The 21,551-nt window shown below is 49.6% G+C and overlaps 1 protein-coding gene across 2 annotated transcripts in view; it reads left to right on the plus strand.

Annotated features, from left to right (window-relative positions):
• The window catches only part of ASAP1 (ArfGAP with SH3 domain, ankyrin repeat and PH domain 1), a 413,329-nt gene that overhangs the window by 52,358 nt on the left and 339,420 nt on the right, over positions 1 to 21,551 (plus strand). For both annotated transcript variants that reach the window (XM_063921277.1, XM_063921278.1), the window contains exon 2: positions 17,928 to 18,014. In XM_063921277.1, coding sequence (XP_063777347.1) covers positions 17,956 to 18,014 — 59 coding nt within the window. In that variant the 5' untranslated portion in view covers positions 17,928 to 17,955. The remainder of the gene's footprint in view (positions 1 to 17,927; positions 18,015 to 21,551) is intronic.

The following is a 21,551-nucleotide window of genomic DNA, read 5'->3' on the forward strand; positions in this document are numbered from 1 at the left end:
CTCCATTCTTTTCAGTTTTTGGTTTTCACCCCAGAGCTAATTCTTTTTTTCATCATTCTCCAGTCTCCTCGCTGGCATTGACCTCCCATCTCAGAGCAATTTGGAAAAAAGTGCACCTTGCTCTCAGAAAAGCGGCCTTTCGAGAAAAGAAATTTTCTGACAGGCTCCGACGTCCTTGCACTTTTAAGGTGGGAGACAAGGTGTGGTTGTCAACTCGCAACATCAGGCTTCGACAATCCTCGGCTAGACTGGGACCCAAATTTATTGGACCATTTCTTATTATTAAAAGAGTCAACCCAGTTGCCTTTCGGCTACGTTTACCAAGATCTCTCAAGATTGGAAATACGTTTCATTGTTCCCTGTTGAAACAATACGTTTCTTCCAGTAGATTTCCTCGGAGGATCTCTCAGGGTAGATCTCCAGTGGATGTACAGGGACAACAGGAGTTCTTGGTAGAGAAAGTTCTTGATTCCAAATTGTCCCGGCGTCGGCTTTATTTTTTAGTTCACTGGAAAGGCTATGGTCCGGAGGAAAGGTCTTGGGTCCTAGATAAGGATCTTCATGCCCCTAGGCTCAAGAGGGCATTTTTTTGGGAATTTCCTCAGAAGCCTGGCTTTAGGGGTTCCTTGACCCCTCCTCAAGGGGGGGGTACTGTTAGGCGCCGGGGTCCGCATGTCCGCGCGGCCCGGCGCCTAGCAACTAGGGACGCCGTGCGTGTTCAGCCGCCAACTCCCTAGCAACGCTAGACGCCGGGCGCGCTGAGCCGCACGGACCCTAGCAACGGGGACGCCACGGGCGGACCGCGTTCCCTGTTGCAGGGCCTAATTAACAAGCACACACACTTGTCCTCTGGCCGTGCAGCAAGGCAGCTGCACGGCATTTATTCCCAATCAGGCTCTAAGCAGCTGATTGGAGGACTCCCTGTTAAATACCTTCCCAGTACTTCTCACAGACGCCGGTAATAGCTTCCTGCATGCTGCTTTGGTTTGCTGAGAGTCTGTTCCAGTCTTGCTGTATCCGGTCATTCCTGTCCTCAGAAGTCCTGTATTCGGGAGTTGTCATCTCATCCCAGGAAGTCGTTTGGTCCCCAGTTGTCCTGACTGATCACCTTTGTATATCGAGTGGTGTTCCGTGAGTTGCGGCTCAGCCGCTTTATCTTTATATATTCTGTTTTTGGAGCATTTGCAGAGGGTTCCGCTTCCACAAGTCCTCTCTGGAACTCGGCGGTGCTGGGTAGGAGAAGTGGACAAATGGATATTTTGGTTGTCCTTTTCCCTGGCGGTGTTTCCGCACATATTCTAGTCTTAAGTTAGCTTGTAGCCCCTGGCCTGGTTGTTTAGTCAGAGGGCCCCTTGTTATCACCCTGTCTCGGATTTCCCTTTGTCTCTCATTAAGACCTGGGGGGGCATCGGAGTTGGGCAGACATATTCCGCCCTTCAAACGCGGCTGCCATGGGCTCAAGCAACCATAGTCTCGCAGGGGATTTCCGACAGCACGGGTGAGACAACGGAGTTAGGGCGCCAGGGGCTATTTTCCATTCCCGCTCCCTTCCCCAGCATTTCGTTCCAGTGCTCCGGTCCTCGCAAAAAGATCTCCTCAGACCACAGTGCTGGAATCATAACATGATTGTGCATACCTCTCAACATGACTCATTCTGGGAGGGACAAAATGCTCTCTACCTGGAGTTCCCTTTTAATATATGATTGGCATCACATGTGTTGAACTGTTTCATTGATAATAAAGGTATTTCAACAAAAATGATTACAATCATAAACAATAAAATACACATAGAAAAATAAAATCTATAATTTATCTTGCCAAAATGCAGTAGTAGCAGCCTCTGTACTACTAACACACTGGGACAGGACTCAGGAGGATGCTCTGTGTGTGTATCTCTCTCTAGACATGAACGTTCTCATTAGATAACAGGTTACACAGGATCCTGACACCCAGGCGGGAGGAGGAGAAGCTGGGATCCCTGGGTCACTTACAGCTCTCTCCTCTCTGCTATCTCTCCTCTGGTCAGGAAGCTCCGTCGGTATCTCGTAAAACCTGATACTCCTGTGTCTCTGCCTGCAATGCATACTGTCCTGCTCACATCCTGGCAGCAAGTAATGTCAGTGTGTTCTAGCTGGGGGGGCCCTTGACAGAGGGGGGCCCGGGGTACAGTATGCCCTGCATTTCCCCCTTAGGGTTCACTACGATCTGCCGGTGGCCGGCCTCCCGGCGATCAGCATACCGGCGCCGGGAGGCCGGCCGCCGGCTTACCGACAGTGTGGCGAGCGCAAATGAGCACCGCCGGCATACTGAAGACCACCCTGCCCTGCATATCCCCCTTAATCTGGCTATGCTCCAGGATGGTAGGGGGTGTTTAATATGCAGTGGAGCGGTGGATAGTGGGGATGTAGTTAATAGTGATGAGCACCGGAAATTTTTTCGGGTTTTGTGTTTTGGTTTTGGGTTCGGTTCCGCGGCCGTGTTTTGGGTTCGAACGCGTTTTGGCAAAACCTCACCGAATTTTTTTTGTCGGATTCGGGTGTGTTTTGGATTCGGGTGTTTTTTTCAAAAAACCCTAAAAAACAGCTTAAATCATAGAATTTGGGGGTCATTTTGATCCCAAAGTATTATTAACCTCAATAAGCATAATTTCCACTCATTTTCAGTCTATTCTGAACACCTCACAATATTATTTTTAGTCCTAAAATTTGCACCGAGGTCGCTGGATGACTAAGCTCAGCGACCCAAGTGGCCGACACAAACACCTGGCCCATCTAGGAGTGGCACTGCAGTGTCACGCAGGATGGCCCTTCAAAAAACTACTCCCCAAACAGCACATGACGCAAAGAAGAAAAAAAAGAGGCGCAATGAGGTAGCTGTGTGACTAAGATAAGCGACCCTAGTGGCCGACACAAACACCTGGCCCATCTAGGAGTGGCACTGCAGTGTCACGCAGGATGGCCCTTCCAAAAAACACCCCCCAAACAGCACATGACGCAAAGAAAAAAAGAGGCGCAATGAGGTAGCTGTGTGACTAAGATAAGCGACCCAAGTGGCCGACACAAACACCTGGCCCATCTAGGAGTGGCACTGCAGTGTCACGCAGGATGGCCCTTCCAAAAAACACCCCCAAAACAGCACATGACGCAAAGAAAAAAAGAGGCGCAATGAGGTAGCTGTGTGACTAAGATAAGCGACCCAAGTGGCCGACACAAACACCTGGCCCATCTAGGAGTGGCACTGCAGTGTCACGCAGGATGGCCCTTCCAAAAAACACCCCCCAAACAGCACATGACGCAAAGAAAAAAAGAGGCGCAATGAGGTAGCTGTGTGACTAAGATAAGCGACCCAAGTGGCCGACACAAACACCTGGCCCATCTAGGAGTGGCACTGCAGTGTCACGCAGGATGGCCCTTCCAAAAAACACCCCCCAAACAGCACATGACGCAAAGAAAAAAAGAGGCGCAATGAGGTAGCTGTGTGACTAAGATAAGCGACCCAAGTGGCCGACACAAACACCTGGCCCATCTAGGAGTGGCACTGCAGTGTCACGCAGGATGGCCCTTCCAAAAAACACCCCCCAAACAGCACATGACGCAAAGAAAAAAAGAGGCGCAATGAGGTAGCTGTGTGACTAAGATAAGCGACCCAAGTGGCCGACACAAACACCTGGCCCATCTAGGAGTGGCACTGCAGTGTCACGCAGGATGGCCCTTCCAAAAACTACTCCCCAAACAGCACATGACGCAAAGAAAAATGAAAGAAAAAAGAGGTGCAAGATGGAATTGTCCTTGGGCCCTCCCACCCACCCTTATGTTGTATAAACAGGACATGCACACTTTAACCAACCCATCATTTCAGTGACAGGGTCTGCCACACGACTGTGACTGAAATGACGGGTTGGTTTGGACCCCCACCGAAAAAGAAGCAATTAATCTCTCCTTGCACAAACTGGGTCTACAGAGGCAAGATGTCCACCTCATCATCATCCTCCGATATATCACCGTGTACATCCCCCTCCTCACAGATTATCAATTCGTCCCCACTGGAATCCACCATCTCAGCTCCCTGTGTACTTTGTGGAGGCAATTGCTGCTGGTCAATGTCTCCACGGAGGAATTGATTATAATTCATTTTAATGAACATCATCTTCTCCACATTTTCTGGATGTAACCTCGTACGCCGATTGCTGACAAGGTGAGCGGCGGCACTAAACACTCTTTCGGAGTACACACTTGTGGGAGGGCAACTTAGGTAGAATAAAGCCAGTTTGTGCAAGGGCCTCCAAATTGCCTCTTTTTCCTGCCAGTATAAGTACGGACTGTCTGACGTGCCTACTTGGATGCGGTCACTCATATAATCCTCCACCATTCTTTCAATGGGGAGAGAATCATATGCAGTGACAGTAGACGACATGTCCGTAATCGTTGTCAGGTCCTTCAGTCCGGACCAGATGTCAGCATCAGCAGTCGCTCCAGACTGCCCTGCATCACCGCCAGCGGGTGGGCTCGGAATTCTGAGCCTTTACCTCGCACCCCCAGTTGCGGGAGAATGTGAAGGAGGAGATGTTGACAGGTCGCGTTCCGCTTGACTTGACAATTTTGCCACCAGCAGTTCTTTGAACCCCAGCAGACTTGTGTCTGCCGGAAAGAGAGATCCAAGGTAGGTTTTAAATCTAGGATCGAGCACGGTGGCCAAAATGTAGTGCTCTGATTTCAACAGATTGACCACCCGTGAATCCTTGTTAAGCGAATTAAGGGCTCCATCCACAAGTCCCACATGCCTAGCGGAATCGCTCTGTGTTAGCTCCTCCTTCAATGTCTCCAGCTTCTTCTGCAAAAGCCTGATGAGGGGAATGACCTGACTCAGGCTGGCAGTGTCTGAACTGACTTCACGTGTGGCAAGTTCAAAAGGTTGCAGAACCTTGCACAACGTTGAAATCATTCTCCACTGCGCTTGAGACAGGTGCATTCCACCTCCTATATCGTGCTCAGTTGTATAGGCTTGAATGGCCTTTTGCTGCTCCTCCAACCTCTGAAGCATATAGAGGGTTGAATTCCACCTCGTTACCACTTCTTGCTTCAGATGATGGCAGGGCAGGTTCAGGCGGTTTTGGTGGTGCTCCAGTCTTCTGTACGTGGTGCCTGTACGCCGAAAGTGTCCCGCAATTCTTCTGGCCACCGACAGCATCTCTTGCACGCCCCTCTCGTTTTTTAAAAAATTCTGCACCACCAAATTCAAGGTATGTGCAAAACATGGGACGTGCTGGAATTTGCCCAGATTTAATGCACACACAATATTGCTGGCGTTGTCCGATGCCACAAATCCACAGGAGAGTCCAATTGGGGTAAGCCATTCTGCGATGATCTTCCTCAGTTGCCGTAAGAGGTTTTTAGCTGTGTGCGTATTCTGGAAAGCAGTGATACAAAGCGTAGCCTGCCTAGGAAAGAGTTGGCGTTAGCGAGATGCTGCTACTGGTGCCGCCGCTGCTGTTCTTGCGGCGGGAGTCCATACATCTACCCAGTGGGCTGTCACAGTCATATAGTCCTGAGCCTGCCCTGCTCCACTTGTCCACATGTCCGTGGTTAAGTGGACATTGGGTACAACTGCATTTTTTAGGACACTGGTGAGTCTTTTTCTGAGGTCTGTGTACATTTTCGGTATCGCCTGCCTAGAGAAATGGAACCTAGATGGTATTTGGTACCGGGGACACAGTACCTCCAACAAGTCTCTAGTTGGCTCTGCAGTAATGATGGATACCGGAACCACGTTTCTCACCGCCCAGGATGCCAAGGCCTCAGTTATCCGCTTTGCAGCAGGATGACTGCTGTGATATTTCATCTTCCTCGCAAAGGACTGTTGGACAGTCAATTGCTTGGTGGAAGTAGTAAAAGTGGTCTTACGAGTACGACTTCCCCTCTGGGATGACCATCGACTCCCAGCAGCAACAACAGCAGCGCCAGCAGCAGTAGGCGTTACACGCAAGGATGCATCGGAGGAATCCCAGGCAGGAGAGGACTCGTCAGAATTGCCAGTGACATGGCCTGCAGGACTATTGGCATTCCTGGGGAAGGAGGAAATTGACACTGAGGGAGTTGGTGGGGTGGTTTGCGTGAGCTTGGTTACAAGAGGAAGGGATTTACTGGTCAGTGGACTGCTTCCGCTGTCGCCCAAAGTTTTTGAACTTGTCACTGACTTATGATGAATGCGCTGCAGGTGACGTATAAGGGAGGATGTTCCGAGGTGGTTAACGTCCTTACCCCTACTTATTACAGCTTGACAAAGGCAACACACGGCTTGACAAATGTTGTCCGCATTTCTGTTGAAATACTTCCACACCGAAGAGCTGATTTTTTTGGTATTTTCACCAGGCATGTCAATGGCCCTATTCCTCCCACGGACAACAGGTGTCTCCCCGGGTGCCTGACTTAAACAAACCACCTCACCATCAGAATCCTCCTGGTCAATTTCCTCCCCAGCGCCAGCAACACCCATATCCTCCTCATCCTGGTGTACTTCAACACTGACATCTTCAATCTGACTATCAGGAACTGGACTGCGGGTGCTCCTTCCAGCACTTGCAGGGGGCGTGCAAATGGTGGAAGGCGCATGCTCTTCACGTCCAGTGTTGGGAAGGTCAGGCATCGCAAACGACACAATTGGACTCTCCTTGTGGATTTGTGATTTCGAAGAACGCACAGTTCTTTGCTGTGCTTTTACCAGCTTGAGTCTTTTCATTTTTCTAGCAAGAGGCTGAGTGCTTCCATCCTCATGTGAAGCTGAACCACTAGCCATGAACATAGGCCAGGGCCTCAGCCGTTCCTTGCCACTCCGTGTGGTAAATGGCATATTGGCAAGTTTACGCTTCTCCTCCGACAATTTTATTTTAGATTTTTGAGTCCTTTTTTTACTGATATTTGGTGTTTTGGATTTTACATGCTCTGTACCAGGCATTCCCAACCACGGTCCTCAAGGCACACCAACAGTGCAGGTTTTAGTGATATCCAGGCTGCAGCACAGATGGTTAAATCAAAATAACTGAGCTACTAATTAAGTCACCTGTGCTGAAGCCTGGATATCACTAAAACCTGCACTGTTGGTGTGCCTTGAGGACCGTGGTTGGGAATGCCTGCTCTGTACTATGACATTAGGCATCGGCCTTGGCAGACGACGTTGCTGGCATTTCATCGTCTCGGCCATGACTAGTGGCAGCAGCTTCAGCACGAGGTGGAAGTCGATCTTGATCTTTCCCTATTTTTGGAACCTCAACATTTTTGTTCTCCATATTTTAACAGGCACAACTAAAAGGCACCTCAGGTAAACAATGGAGATGGATGGATACTAGTATACTTATGGATGGACGAGCGACTGCCGACACAGAGGTAGCTACAGCCGTGGACTACCGTACTGCGTCTGCTGCTAATATAGACTGGATGATAATGATATAAAAAATATATATATATCACTACTGCAGCCGGACAGGTATATATTATATAATGACGGACCTGCTGGACACTGTCAGCACTGCAGACTCCTAAAGTAAGCTACTAGTATCAAGAAGATAGAAAAAAAAAACACCACAGGTAGGTGGTATACAATTATGGATGGACGAGCGACTGCCGACACAGAGGTAGCTACAGCCGTGGACTACCGTACTGCGTCTGCTGCTAATATAGACTGGATGATAATGATATAAAAAATATATATATATCACTACTGCAGCCGGACAGGTATATATTATAAAATGACGGACCTGCTGGACACTGTCAGCACTGCAGACTCCTAAAGTAAGCTACTAGTATCAAGAAGATAGAAAAAAAAAACACAACAGGTAGGTGGTATACAATTATGGATGGACGAGCGACTGCCGACACAGAGGTAGCTACAGCCGTGGACTACCGTACTGCGTCTGCTGCTAATATAGACTGGATGATAATGATATAAAAAATATATATATATCACTACTGCAGCCGGACAGGTATATATTATATAATGACGGACCTGCTGGACACTGTCAGCACTGCAGACTCCTAAAGTAAGCTACTAGTATCAAGAAGATAGAAAAAAAAAACACAACAGGTAGGTGGTATACAATTATGGATGGACGAGCGACTGCCGACACAGAGGTAGCTACAGCCGTGGACTACCGTACTGCGTCTGCTGCTAATATAGACTGGATGATAATGATATAAAAAATATATATATATCACTACTGCAGCCGGACAGGTATATATTATATAATGACGGACCTGCTGGACACTGTCAGCACTGCAGACTCCTAAAGTTAACTACTAGTATGAAGAAGATAGAAAAAAAAAAAACCACCACAGGTAGGTATACAATTATGGACGAGCGACTGCCGACACAGAGGTAGCTACAGCCGTGGACTACCGTACTGCGTCTGCTGCTAGTATAGACTGGATGATAATGATATAAAAAATATATATATATCACTACTGCAGGACAGGTATATATTATATAATGACGGACCTGCTGGACACTGTCAGCAGAATGCGTTTATAGAATAAAAACACCACACGACGAGTGTTTAACTTTTTCAGGCAGACAATCACAATATACTGGTGGTCACTGGTCAGTCACACTGGCAGTGGCACTCTGGCAGCAAAAGTGTGCACTGTTAAATATATGTACTCCTGCTATAACTGCTCCCCAGTCTCCCCCACAATTAAGCTGTGTGAGCAGTGAGCACTCAGCACAGTCAGATATACATAGATGATATTATCATGCAGCACACTGAGGCTGAGCACAGATATGGTATACTGTTACTGTGTCACTGTGTATCGTTTTTTTTCAGGCAGAGAACGGATTATATTAAATAATAATAAAACTGCACTGGTGGTCACTGGTCAGTCACTAGTAAACTCTGCACTCTCTGAGTACTCCTAAGCTCCAGTAAATCAAGTGTCTCACTCTCACTCTCTCTCTTCTAATCTAAATGGAGAGGACGCCAGCCACGTCCTCTCCCTATCAATCTCAATGCACGTGTGAAAATGGCGGCGATGCGCGGCTCCTTATATAGAATCCGAGTCTCGCAATAGAATCCGAGCCTCGCGAGATTCCGACAGCGGGATGATGACGTTCGGGGCGCGCTCGGGTTAGCCGAGCAAGGCGGGAAGATCCGAGTCTGCCTCGGACCCGTGTAAAAAGCGTGAAGTTCGGGGGGGTTCGGTTTCCGAGAAACCGAACCCGCTCATCACTAGTAGTTAAGTGACCAGCTCTCAATCCCAACAGTCGGCTTGCTGACTAACAGGGACTATTCCCACTCGTGGTTGTCCACAACACCCCGCTCGCCACCGAGCCCGCAGCGTGCGCTGGTCCCCCTCTCGGCCACCAGTAACTCATACCCAACACCTGGAAATATATTTCTTAGGTTTCAATGGGATAAAAAACTAGAGAGTCCCACCTCTCAGGAGGTACTGGGGACCTGGGAATCGTCTATTTACTAAGCCTGGGATGGAGATAAAGTGGACGGAGATAAGTGATCAGCCAATCAGCTCCTAACTGCCATGTCACAGGCTGGGTTTGAAAAATGACAGTTAGGAGCCGATTGGGTGGTACTTTATCTCCAGCAACTTTATCTCCATCCAAAGCTTAGTAAATAGACCCCAGAGTTCTGGAGCCAGAGTAATTCACTGATCAAAATATAAAACTGTATACCAGACGTGTGGAGCTGGAGTAGGAACCAGCTGCTGGAATGCTGGTATCTCTGGTTCTGGGCAAGATAGAGACAGATTGCCAATGTCCACCGAATGGGGAGAATCCCAGCTTTTGAAGTATACCCTCAGGAAAAATCTAAGTCAGACAGAACCCGAGATATCTGGTTGGGAAGAACAATTAACAGGCTCGGATAGGGACCACTGCATTGAAATCTGGTACTGCTGGAAAAAGGGGACCCTCAGCTATCAGTCTTTGGCCCTTAAACTCCTGGGGCCCTTGGGCAACTGCCCATTGAGCCCATATGAAAAACAGCTTTGCTGGTGCACTTATAAGCCCCGGGGTCTATGAGGGCCCTGTGCTGCGGAGCTGCTTGAAGTATGCAAAGGACACTCTGGGCACACCGACGGGTGACATTACATGCAGCAACCGTCTCCTGTCACAGTGTAGGAGCCAGCACTGCAGTAACAACAGTCTCCAAGGAGAACCTGCATCTCCCAGACCCCTGGAGTGATGAAAACAATGGGTTGGGATGCTAAGCCATACCCTCACCCACGAAGCCACGCTTTCTTCTGTGAAGCCACACCCCCTTTGCCGTGTGCGACTACGGTGCATGCATTGATCACTGATAGTCGCACCAATGTCATAGGGATAAGTGACGCCCCTGATCGGGACGTCACATGTCCGGGGGTTACGGATGACACAGGGCAGAAAATAGGTTGTGTATTACAGCATAAAAAAGTGTTATTAAGAGTATTTTGGGGTACATTTTAAATGTTTCTATAATTATGCATATGCCAGAAGTAAAGTATTGGGGGAAAAGGACTTGGATACTGTGACCCGGGCCCCCCTCTGTCTGGGGGTCCCCCGGACAGAACTTAATGACATCATTCAGACCCTCCAACATGACCCGCCCCACTAGGTACAAAATGCTCTGTTTCTGGACTTCCCTCTTAATTTATGATTTCCATCACCTGTGTTGAACTAGTTAAATGATAAGAAAGCTGTTTCTTCACAGGTGATGGCAATAATAAATTAAGAGGGAAGTCCAGAAACAGAGCATTTTGTACCTAGTGGGGCGGGTCATGTTGGAGGGTATGCATCATTACCTCTATTGGGCAGGAGCAGAACCAGGCAGCCAGAATGTGATCAGGACAATATGCAGTACATGCAGAGACACAGGGGTATCAGAATCGTGAGCTGCCAACAGAGCTTCCCGACCAGAGGAGAGATAGGAGGGGGAGAGAGTTGCAAGTGACCCAGGGATCCCAGCTTCTACACTTCCCCGCCTGGATGTCTGTCTGGGTCCTGTATAACCTGTTATCTAATGAGAGCATTTGAGTATAGAGAGAGTGACAGAAAGTCCTCCTGAGTCATGTCCCAGTGTGTAAGTAGCACAGAGGCTGCTACTATTGTATTTTGCAAGATGAATTATATATTTTATTTTTCTTTGTTTAGTTTAATTTTTTTTAAGTTATATTTTTTCCACTACAAGAAAACCTTACAAAATAGTTGTATCTCAATTAGGTGGAGCTATAAATAGTACCCAGGCATTAATAAACTATTAGTTTAAATCTAATATACACCATTGGTTTAAATGTAATATACACAATCTATACCTCCCACCATGACCCATTCCAGGACGGACAAAATTGTGGCTACCTGGACTTTCCTCTTCATTTATGATTGAAATCACCTGTGTTGAAACTTTCTTATCAAATAATTCAACACGGGGGATGTCAATCATATACTAAGAGGGAAGTCCAGGTAGAGAGCATTTTGTCCCTCCAGGAATGAGTCATTGGGTCATGTTGGGAGGTATGCACAATGTAACATACACCCACTCCCCTTCCACCATGCCCCCCTATCTTAATTGCCCCCTCAGGCTTTATCCGACACTGGTGGGCCACAAACCAAAGCTGTCTCCTGGGGAATCCAGGCTCTGCCTTCCAGGTACTGCACTAATAACCCTACAGTCTTGTGCAATCATCATAGCTCCTCTTTGCCTGAGCTGTGTAGGCAATAGATGTCCTAAAGTGTAGCTCTCTCACTATAGTTCTCTGTATTTACTCTCCGTCCTCTGGCATATGTCCATTGGATGGGACCCATGCTCAGACAAGAAGATCTGACCATTAAAGTAAGTAAAATGCTCATTGACAGTCCCATTAAGCTGTATGCCTGCCAGTGACGCTTGTAATACTCTCTATGGCACCTTTCTCGCTTTTTTACTTATCTCCTATATAATAGCCCAGATCTGTGACTTTGTGACTCATTTGCTAACGCTGGGCGGAGTCACAGCACTGGGCGGAGTTAGTCAAATGAGTCACAGATCTGGGCAAATCTACAGGAGACTAGGAGCAGAAGCAGATAGTATGGGCATGGCACAGGCAGGGGTGCATACCTCCCAGCTTTCCTCAGGTAGACAGGGGTGATACCTCCCAGCGGCGAAAAGGGGGCGTGGCTTCACAGGAGGGCCCCGTTTTCGTCAGTGAGGGGGCATGCCCAGCGCTCTGTGAGCTGCTGGCATGCCTCCAGGGTGGATTATGAGTCCGGGGGGCCCAGGGCACTTGAGACAGGGGAGCCCTATCTCATTGCTGTGCCTGCTGTGGGGTCGGGGGTGTGGCCTAATCGACCCCCCCCCCCCGCGCTTGGCCACGCCCCCTTATGCAAATTCCGGGATTTTTTTTTTATATATATGGAATTTTGGCCCCTCAGCTAGGGCTGCATCCAGAGGAGGTGGTCGCTCCCCCCTACACACCCGTACAGGCAGAAGAAAGCAGGGAGACTGCTGCCTCCCTGTAACACCACAGACCTGCCAACACGCAGCAGCGTGTGCTGACTGTAGCACAATGCTGCCGCTGTTGCTGGCAGGACGGGGGAGCTTCTGAGCTGGGACAGAGCTACTCCAGCCGGGGGGCCCCCTAAAACTGTGGGGCCCACGGTACGTACCCCCTGGCCCCCCCGCCCTTAATCCGGCTCTGCTGCCGGAACCCCGGGACAGTTGGGAGGTATGGGGGTGTGTGAGGGGGTATGCCGTACAGACAGACGGGCACCGGCTCACTGTGTGCTTGACCCCCCACATCAGCATACTCTTTGGTGCGGAGGAGCGTCACTTTCTAGCACACTCCGCGCTGCTTAGCTGCAGTTTTGTGGGGCACCTGCCGCTGTGCAGGTTCCGTACTGCCTCTGTTATCTCCAGCCCCGGCAACCCCACCGCTAGCTGCAGCGCTGCCGCCCGCAGTGAGGTGCGCCCAGTTCCTTCACACACTTTAGCCGGTGGGTAGCGCTGCAGAAGTCCGAGCTGCTTGCAGGCTCCGACCCCCTCCTCCCTTCAGCAGCAGCATCTCCTGGGAGCTAACCAGTCACTCCCAGTCTCCTCTTACCGCAGTGCCCGGCAGCCGCACGGGGTCCGTGGTGTGTGGCTGAGGAGTGGGGGCAGGATGCAGACGGGCAGAGGAAGCAGGACTCCAGCCTGAGAGAGTCAGCCATGGCAAGTCTCCACCAGCAGCAGATCCCAACAGGTTGGAGTGGAACAGCAGCAGCCAGCAGCAGTGACTCTGTAATACACATCTATCTGTCACCACTGTCCCTAATTTCAATCTCTCCCGTGCCCTGTGTTCTGTCATGTCCCTGTCACCCCTGGCCTTGCCCTGTCACCCTTATCCTGGCTCTGTTACCCTTATCCTGGCCCTGTCACCCCTGTGCTTGCCCCGTCAACCCTATACTGGCCCTGTCACCCCTGTCCTGGTCCTGTCATTTCTGTCCTAGCCCCATCGCCCCTGTCCTGACCCCATCACCCCTGTCCTTGCCCTGTCACCCCTGTCCTGGCCCCGTCACCCCTGTTCTGACACTGTCACCACTGTCCCGGCCCCGTTACCCCTGTCCTTGCCGCGTTACCCCTGTCCTGGCCCCGTCACCCCTGTTCTGACACTGTCACCCCTGTCCTGACCCTGTCACTCCTGTCCTGGCCCTGTTACTGCATTCCCTCCAACTACCTTTTTGGCAGGTACAGTACCCGCAGCGCCTCCAGAGCCCTCCTCAATGCACCACACCTCCGCACCTTCCCCTCCACCACATGCGGCACTCCACCCCTCCCCCACATGCTGTGCCTCCAGAGCCCCTACACCACCCGTGGCTCCCACTGCTACGCCCCTCCACCACCCACAACACCTCCAGACCCCCTCCACCATCCACCCCCCATATATGTCTACCCCCATACCCTACACCCATCCGCAACATCCCCGCACATGCCCCTCTCATACCCGTGGCACCCCTGCCACTCCCCCACCTACAGTGCCTCCGGACCCCTCCCCCATCTGCAACCCCCACTCCTCTGCCCCTCCCCCACCCGCAGCACCTCCCGACCCTTCCCCGTCCGCCCCCCCCCCTCCACCTGCAGCATCTACAGACACCCTCCCCCATCCGCAGTCCCCCCCCCCGCACCCGCTACATTCTGTACATCGTGCCCTGCACGTGCTGTTCACGCCGTCGCAAGGGGCCGCACCTCCTTCACCATCGCACGCCCTTTCATTGTGCAATATTTAACCACTAACAAAGGAATGCAGGTAATACTCAATATAATACAAATATTGAACCCCAGAAAGGCATGCAAGGGTCAAGGGGGCGTAGCCCCTTGCGACGGTGTGAAGAGCGCCCGTAGGGCGCGATGAAGCACCTAGTTTATATATATATATTAATGTACCTGTCATTTGGGGTAATCAGAGTTGATCGTAGCAGCACATTTGTTAGCAGTTGGGCAAAACCATATACATTGCAGGGGGGGGGGGGGGGGGGGCAGATATAACATGTGCAGAGAGTGTTAGATTTGGGTGGGTTATTTCTGTGCAGGGTAAATACTGGCTGCTTTATTTTTATACTGCAATTTAGATTTCAGTTTTGAACACACCTCACCCAAATCTAATTCTCTCTGCACATGTTATATCTGCCCCCCCTGCAGTGCACATGGGGCCTAATTCAGACCTGATCTCTCGCTAGCTATTTTTTGCAGCGCTGCAATCAGATAGTCGCCGCCCACCGGGGAGTGTATTTTAGCTTTGCAAGTGTGCGATCGCATGTGCAGCCGAGCGGTACAAAACAGTTTTGTGCGGTTTCTGAGTTGCCCAGGACTTACTCAGCCGCTGCGATAACTTCAGCCTGTCCGGGGCCGGAATTGACGTCAGACACCTGCCCTGAAAACACTTGGACACGCCTGCGTTTTTCCAAACACCCCCAGAAAACGGTCAGTTGCCACCCACAAACGCCTTCTTCCTGTCAATCTCCTTGCGATTGGCCATGCAAATGGATTCTTCGTTAAATCCATCGCTCAGCAACGATCCGCTTTGTACCCGTGCGACACACCTGTGCATTGCGGTGCATACGCATGCGCAATTCTGACCTGATCGCAGTGCTGCGAAAAAACCTAGCGTGTGATCAGATCTGAATGACCCCCATAGTTTTGCCCAACTGCTAACAAATTTGCTGCTACGATCAACTCTGAATTAGGCCCATTTTCCTTACAGTATAGCGCATTTATAAACTGCAGGGATAGTATGGCACCCAACGCCAATCTTCAGTCTCTTGGTTTATGTAAGTCCGTGGTTTGGACGAAACTTTGCACGATTTTGGTCTGTGGCTGAAATGTACGTTGGCAAAATAATTTCTCTCACATAAACTTTTTTATTCACTTTATCTTTATCCCTCCCCCCACCCCAAAAAAGTATTGCTCCTTTCTATTTTTATAATAGGAGATCATCTTTGCCCTAGCTTACGCGCACATATTAATATCTAATAAATCCACTGAATTATCCACAAGGTATGCCCAGAGCCAGCCCTAACCAATATGATGCCCTAGGCAAGATTTTGGCTGGTGCCCCCTAGCAACGTCACTAGTTCTGCAGGAGATGCCTGGCATGAGTCAGCTGGAGAGCTCTGCTAACGTTGGGCGCCTTTTGTTTATGAAAATGCATCTTATTTGCATTACTATGTGGCTAGGATGCACAAGCAGCTTCTGCTGATTAAAATGATATGCAGCATGCCTATATTCTGTGTGCGACTGCGGCTGTATCTGCATATGAAATGCTACATTACAGTGATTTCCAGGAATACACTGCAGCGTAGCATTTCGTATGCAGATACAGCTGTAGTCACACACAGAATATAGGCATGCCGCATATAATTTTAATCAGCAGAAGATGCTGGTGCCCCTAAGCATACCAAATGCCCTAGGCATTTGCCTAGTTTGCCTATGCCTAAGGCCGGCTCTGGGTATGCCATTAAAAGTAACCACTGAGCAGCAGTTACTGTCACCTTCAAGGTGGTGTAAAATTCTGGCTATAAAGCATCAAAGAAACTCTCACGAGCAAGTCAGACTATGGGGGTAATTCAGACCGGATCGCAAGTCTGCGTTTTTGTACATCGGCGATCAGGTCTTAACTGCGCATGCATATGCACCGCAATGCGCAGGCGTGTCGCACGGGTACAAAGCGGATCGCCGCTCAGCGATGGGTTTGTGCGAAGGATCCATTCGCACGGGCGTTCGCAAGGAGATTGACAGGAAGAGGGCGTTTGTGGGTGGCAACTGACCGTTTTCTGGGAGTGTCTGGAAAAACGCAGGCGTGTCCAAGCGTTTGCAGAGAGGGTTCCTGACGTCAATTCCATCCCCGGACAGGCTGATGTGATTGCAGCGGCTGAGTAAGTCCTGGGCTGTGCAGAGACTGCACAAGATCTGTTTGTACAGCTCTGCTACACATGCGATCGCACACTTGCACAGCTAAAGTACACTCCCCCTGTAGGCGGCGACTATCTGATCGCAGCAGTGCAAAAATCGGCTGTTAGCAATCAGGTCTGAATTAGGCCCTATATATCCAGTAAGAACAGGCGCAAGTATAGCTGCGTAGGGTAAAAAAGCAGGTCCGGTCCCTGTACGTATATTGGTTGCAGCTGCCCCTGCCGCCAGGACGAAATCTGCCAGCAACAACCGCATTGAAAAAAAATGTAAAACTGTCTGAAAACTGCCAGCTATCACGTCAGCAGTTTAACGATCGACACCATAATGTTCAATGTCATAATGTCAATATGGTTAAGATGTCGACACCCAACTTGTTGTCACATGTGAAATGTCAACACTAGAAATGTTAGGTCTGGGGTTATTCTTAATATGGAGTGTCGGCAGTGGTGTACCAGTCAGCACTTTGGCTGTCAACATTGTGACTTGGCAACATTTTGTCAGTGTCGACATAAAGTACTTGTTGGCATTATGGTGTCTAAATAATGACTGTCAACTCTGTTATCGGCAACACAACATACTGAACCCACCGAGCCCCCACTGTTCTGTATACCCTCATGTTATCACCATGTTGACCAGGGGTGGGGATCCTCAGGCCCGCGGGCCGTATAAGGCCCGCAAAGCCACTTTATCCGGCCCGGCAAGGCTCACTTAAACGAGGGAGATGCCGGGTGACCACTGATATTATGTTACCCAGTGGTCGCCCAACTCCTTCTCCTCAGCAGCAGCTGTGCGGCGCTATGGGAGAGACGTCATGACGTCTCTCCCATAGTTCTGAGGAGCGGGCAGCCAGATGGAGGGCAGCGATTCGGAAGCAGGAGTGGGGCTGGTGAGTATTGTGGGGTTTTTTTTTTCTTTTAATGTGTGTGTGTAAGCGGCGTTACTAGGGGACATATCTAATGGGGCATAACAACTGACTGGGGGCGTAACAACTGACTGGGGGTATATCTACTGGGGCATATCTACGGGGGGGGGGGCATAACTACTTGGAGCAGGCTAATTTTAAGTTGATAATTTTTGTATGGCCCCCGAAGGATTTTATAAATATCCAAATAGCCCTTGGTAGAAAAAAGGTTCCCCGCCCCTGATGTAGACGGTGGACTCCAAAACTGCTTGAAGTAATGACAAACAAGTTTCTATGCACTAAACCTTGGAGAAAGATAAAGTATATGGACGTACAGTACCATCCAATCAGCTCCTAACTGCCATGTTACAGGCTGTGTTTGAAAAATGACAGTTAGGAGCTGGTTGGTGAGTACTTTATCTCCGGAGACTCCGTCCACTTTATCTCTCTCCATGGCTTAATACAGACTCCCACAGTCTTTGCGCTTACTGCAACGTGACCCCCTGTTAAATATCGTGAGTCATGTTTTGTGTTTGTAGGTTGCTTACAGCGAATTACATGAGAGCGAGCAAATTGCCGTCATTTGGAGCTATTGTGCAATAAGCTTTTCTTGCTTTTCTGCTGCAGGTAATTTGCTGGCGGTGACAGCTGAGAGATGCGATCGTCAGCTTCTCGGCTCTCGAGTTTTTCTTCTAGAGACTCATTATGGACTCGGTAGGTGACCTCTTACTTAAAATAATGATTGTTTACAGCCTATGAATTACACAGAAATCCAGGCATGAAAAAATGATTCATTAATCCATTTCAGCACTCTGGGAATAACACAGCTTAGGGTAATATTGTAGCGTGTTCTTCTAGCGGCGTCCAATCATAAATACCAACAGCAACGTTACTGGGGCACTATACACACACATATATATATATATATATATATATATATATGGCATATAATGAGTGGGGGGTCCATGATAATGAGTAATGAGAAATACGTTGCCATCTACTTTTGGGGGGGGAAAAAAAATATATATTGTTACTGTTGGAACAAATGTCACTACTGTCTTTATCGTTGTAGTTTTTCTCCACTAATGGCAGATTCATTAAAGGTAAAAAAAACAAATTTTTGGTAGCAATTGGGATACAAGGGCCCCAGGGGTGTAAGGGCTGATAGCTGAGGGTCCCCTTGTTCCAGCGGTACCAGATTTTTGAAAATCGGCCCTGGGGAACCGGAAATAGCCGACTTCAGAGCAGTGGTTTCCATCAGAACCTGTTCATTGCTCTTCATAGCTGGATACTGTATCTTGGGTTCTGTTTGACTTAAGGTTCATACACACGGTGAGATATTGACGGGAGGCAGTCAATTGACCGCCGGTCGGGATCCCAGCTGTCGGGATACCGACACCAGCTGAAATACCGGCGGTCGGGATTCCCCACTCAGGTGGTGGTCAAGGCCACCACCCGAGGGAGAATGGAACCCTATGATGACCAAAGGACACAGCCCAGCCCGAAGGGTGGCGAGTGCAGTGAGCCCATGAGGGGACACGCTGCGCTCACCGGCCACCGGGAACCCAACCGCCGCGATCTCATACTGATCCCATATTGACTATGCTCGATTTTGACTATGCGATTTCCCTTAAACTCACCCAGAGCCCAGAACCTCTGATATTGTCTATACACACGGTGGTGGTGACAGAAGTACAAAAGCATCGCACAGCGGTGATGCTTTTGCACTTCAGGAGTAGCTCCCGGCCAGTGCAGCTTTTGCGTGCTAGCTGGGAGGTACACATCGCTGCCCGGGTCGCAGCGGCTGCGTGTAACGTCACGCAGCCTCTGCGGTCCACGCGGTCCGGCCACACCTGCATTGGCCGCACCGCACCCACAAAATGGCGGCCAAATGCCACCGTGCCGCCCCCTCCCACCCAGCGACCGCCTCTGCCTGTCAATCAGCCAGAGGTGATCGCTAGGCAACGCCGGCGCATGCGCACTTCTGACCTGATCGCTGTGCATGCGATCAAGTCAGAATGACCCCCATGGTGTGATATGTGCTAACTTTTCTTGCGATTTTGACCATATAGTCAAAATTGCAAGAATACATTGCATACCTCCCAAATGTCCCGATTTCAGCGGGACAGTCCCGCTATTCGAACACTGTCTGTCCCGCGAGTTGCAGTGTCCCGCAGGTGGGGGGAAACAGTTGGGATAACCAATGATCACCGCTGCTATGCAAAGCAGCCGGTGATCACTGAATAAATGCCGTGCGCATGCGCACGCAGAGCCGGCCCTAACCAATATGATGCCCTAGGCAAGATTTTGGCTGGTGCCCCCTAGCACCACCGCTAGTTCCGCCTCTGACCCTGCACCACTTTCCCAGCACCATCACCCCTCACCCATAGCAGTCCTTTTTTTTTTTTTCCTACCCCCTGTAATTTAAATAAGAACAGTGTGCACATTTGGCCTTACACATATGCCGCACATTATTAGTGCCCTTATACACATAATGACACACATAGTGCCCCTTACACATATGTTACACATTATTAATGCCCTTATACACATAATGACACATGTAGTTCCCAGCGTGAGTCAACTGGCAGCTCTGCTAACGTCGGGTGCCTATTTTTTTATGAAAATGCATCTTATTTGCATTGCTATGTGGCCAGGATGCACAAGCAGCTTCTGCTGATTAAAATGATATATGGCATGCCTATATACTGTGTGAGACTGTGGCTGTATCTGCATATGAAATGCTACACACAGAATATAGGCATGCCGCATATCATTTTAATCAGCAGAAGCTGCTGATGCCCCTAGACATACCAGATGCCCTAGGCAATTGCCTAGTTTGCCTATACTTAGGGCCGGCTCTGTGCGCACGGCATCTGAACAGTGCATGGAGGAGAGGAAGGGGCTGCCCAGCTGCTCAGGGAGTGCTGGGCACGCCCCCAAAACAGCAAAACCCGGGGATCATAGCATGAAGCTCCGCCCCTTCTCCTGAGGCCCCACCCATTTCACAAAGCCCCGTCCCTTTTCCGGATGTGGTTGCGCCTCCGGCGCAGCTTGTCTCGCATTCTCAGTTTCAAAAGTTGGGAGGTATACATTGCACCTTGTGTATGCACCTTTAGAGTTTTTCTGAGGGTATACTCCAAAAGCTGGGACTCTTCCCTTTTGGTTGACACTGGCAGCTTGTCTCTACTATGCCCAGAACCAGAGATATCAGCCTTCTAGCAGCTGGTCCCTGCTCCAGCTTCACACGCCTGGTATGCGGTTTTATATTTTTGTTGGTGGATTGCTCCTGAATTCTGATCCCCAAGTCCGCAGTACCTTCTGAAGGTGGGACTCTCTAGTTTTTTTTATCCCATTGAAAGCTAAGTATTTTCATCAACTAGAGATATCTGCAGTCAAGCAAGCTGCCCTCCCACAGGAAGATGATGAATATTAAGCCCACTCCAATATCCACCCCTCCACTACATATTCAACACCCCCTACCATTCTGGAAGTCATGTATTAGGGCCCCTTCTTTCATCCCAATGCATACCTCCCAACATCGGAAGGCTGGAATGCGGGACTCCTTGCGTGGCCTAGCCGCACTCAAGCCCGAAAAAGGGTGTGGCTTAGTGGGGATTCTGCGAACATAAGCCATGCCTCCCCCTCCCCCCCTTTTCATCACTGAGGAGGCATGCCCAGCGCCCTCTCTGAGCTGCTGGCATGCCCCCTGTCCCTCCATCTCCAGTGAATAGAAGCCCTGCGCATGTGGCCCCAGCAGTTCCGTATATACACATAATGCCCTCAGCAGTGCCATATATACACATAATGTCCTCAGCAGTGCCATATATACACATAATGTCCTCAGCAGTGCCATATATACACATAATGTCCTCAGCAGTTCCGTATATACACATAATGCCCTCAGCAGTGCCATATATACACATAATGCCTTCAGCAGTGCCATATATACACATAATGCCCTCAGCAGTGCCATATATACACATAATACCATCAGCAGTGCCATACACATAATTGGCATTCAGTGAAATGGTTAAAAAAAAACAACCTTCAAGATTGCACCCGCACCTGGGTGAAATAGTCGATTCCGCTGTGACACTTGATGCATGCAACCTTTGCCACAACTTTGCTCATCTCTAGTGGTCTGCAGTGACATACGCTGGATTTCTAGAGGGGGGTTTGAAATGCAATCTGCAATATCCCACTCTACGGAACATGGAATACAGTATAGATGATCTATAGTATAGGTTG

Source organism: Pseudophryne corroboree, chromosome 5 (genome assembly GCF_028390025.1).
Source record: "Pseudophryne corroboree isolate aPseCor3 chromosome 5, aPseCor3.hap2, whole genome shotgun sequence".
Taxonomy (NCBI): Eukaryota; Metazoa; Chordata; class Amphibia; order Anura; family Myobatrachidae; genus Pseudophryne; species Pseudophryne corroboree.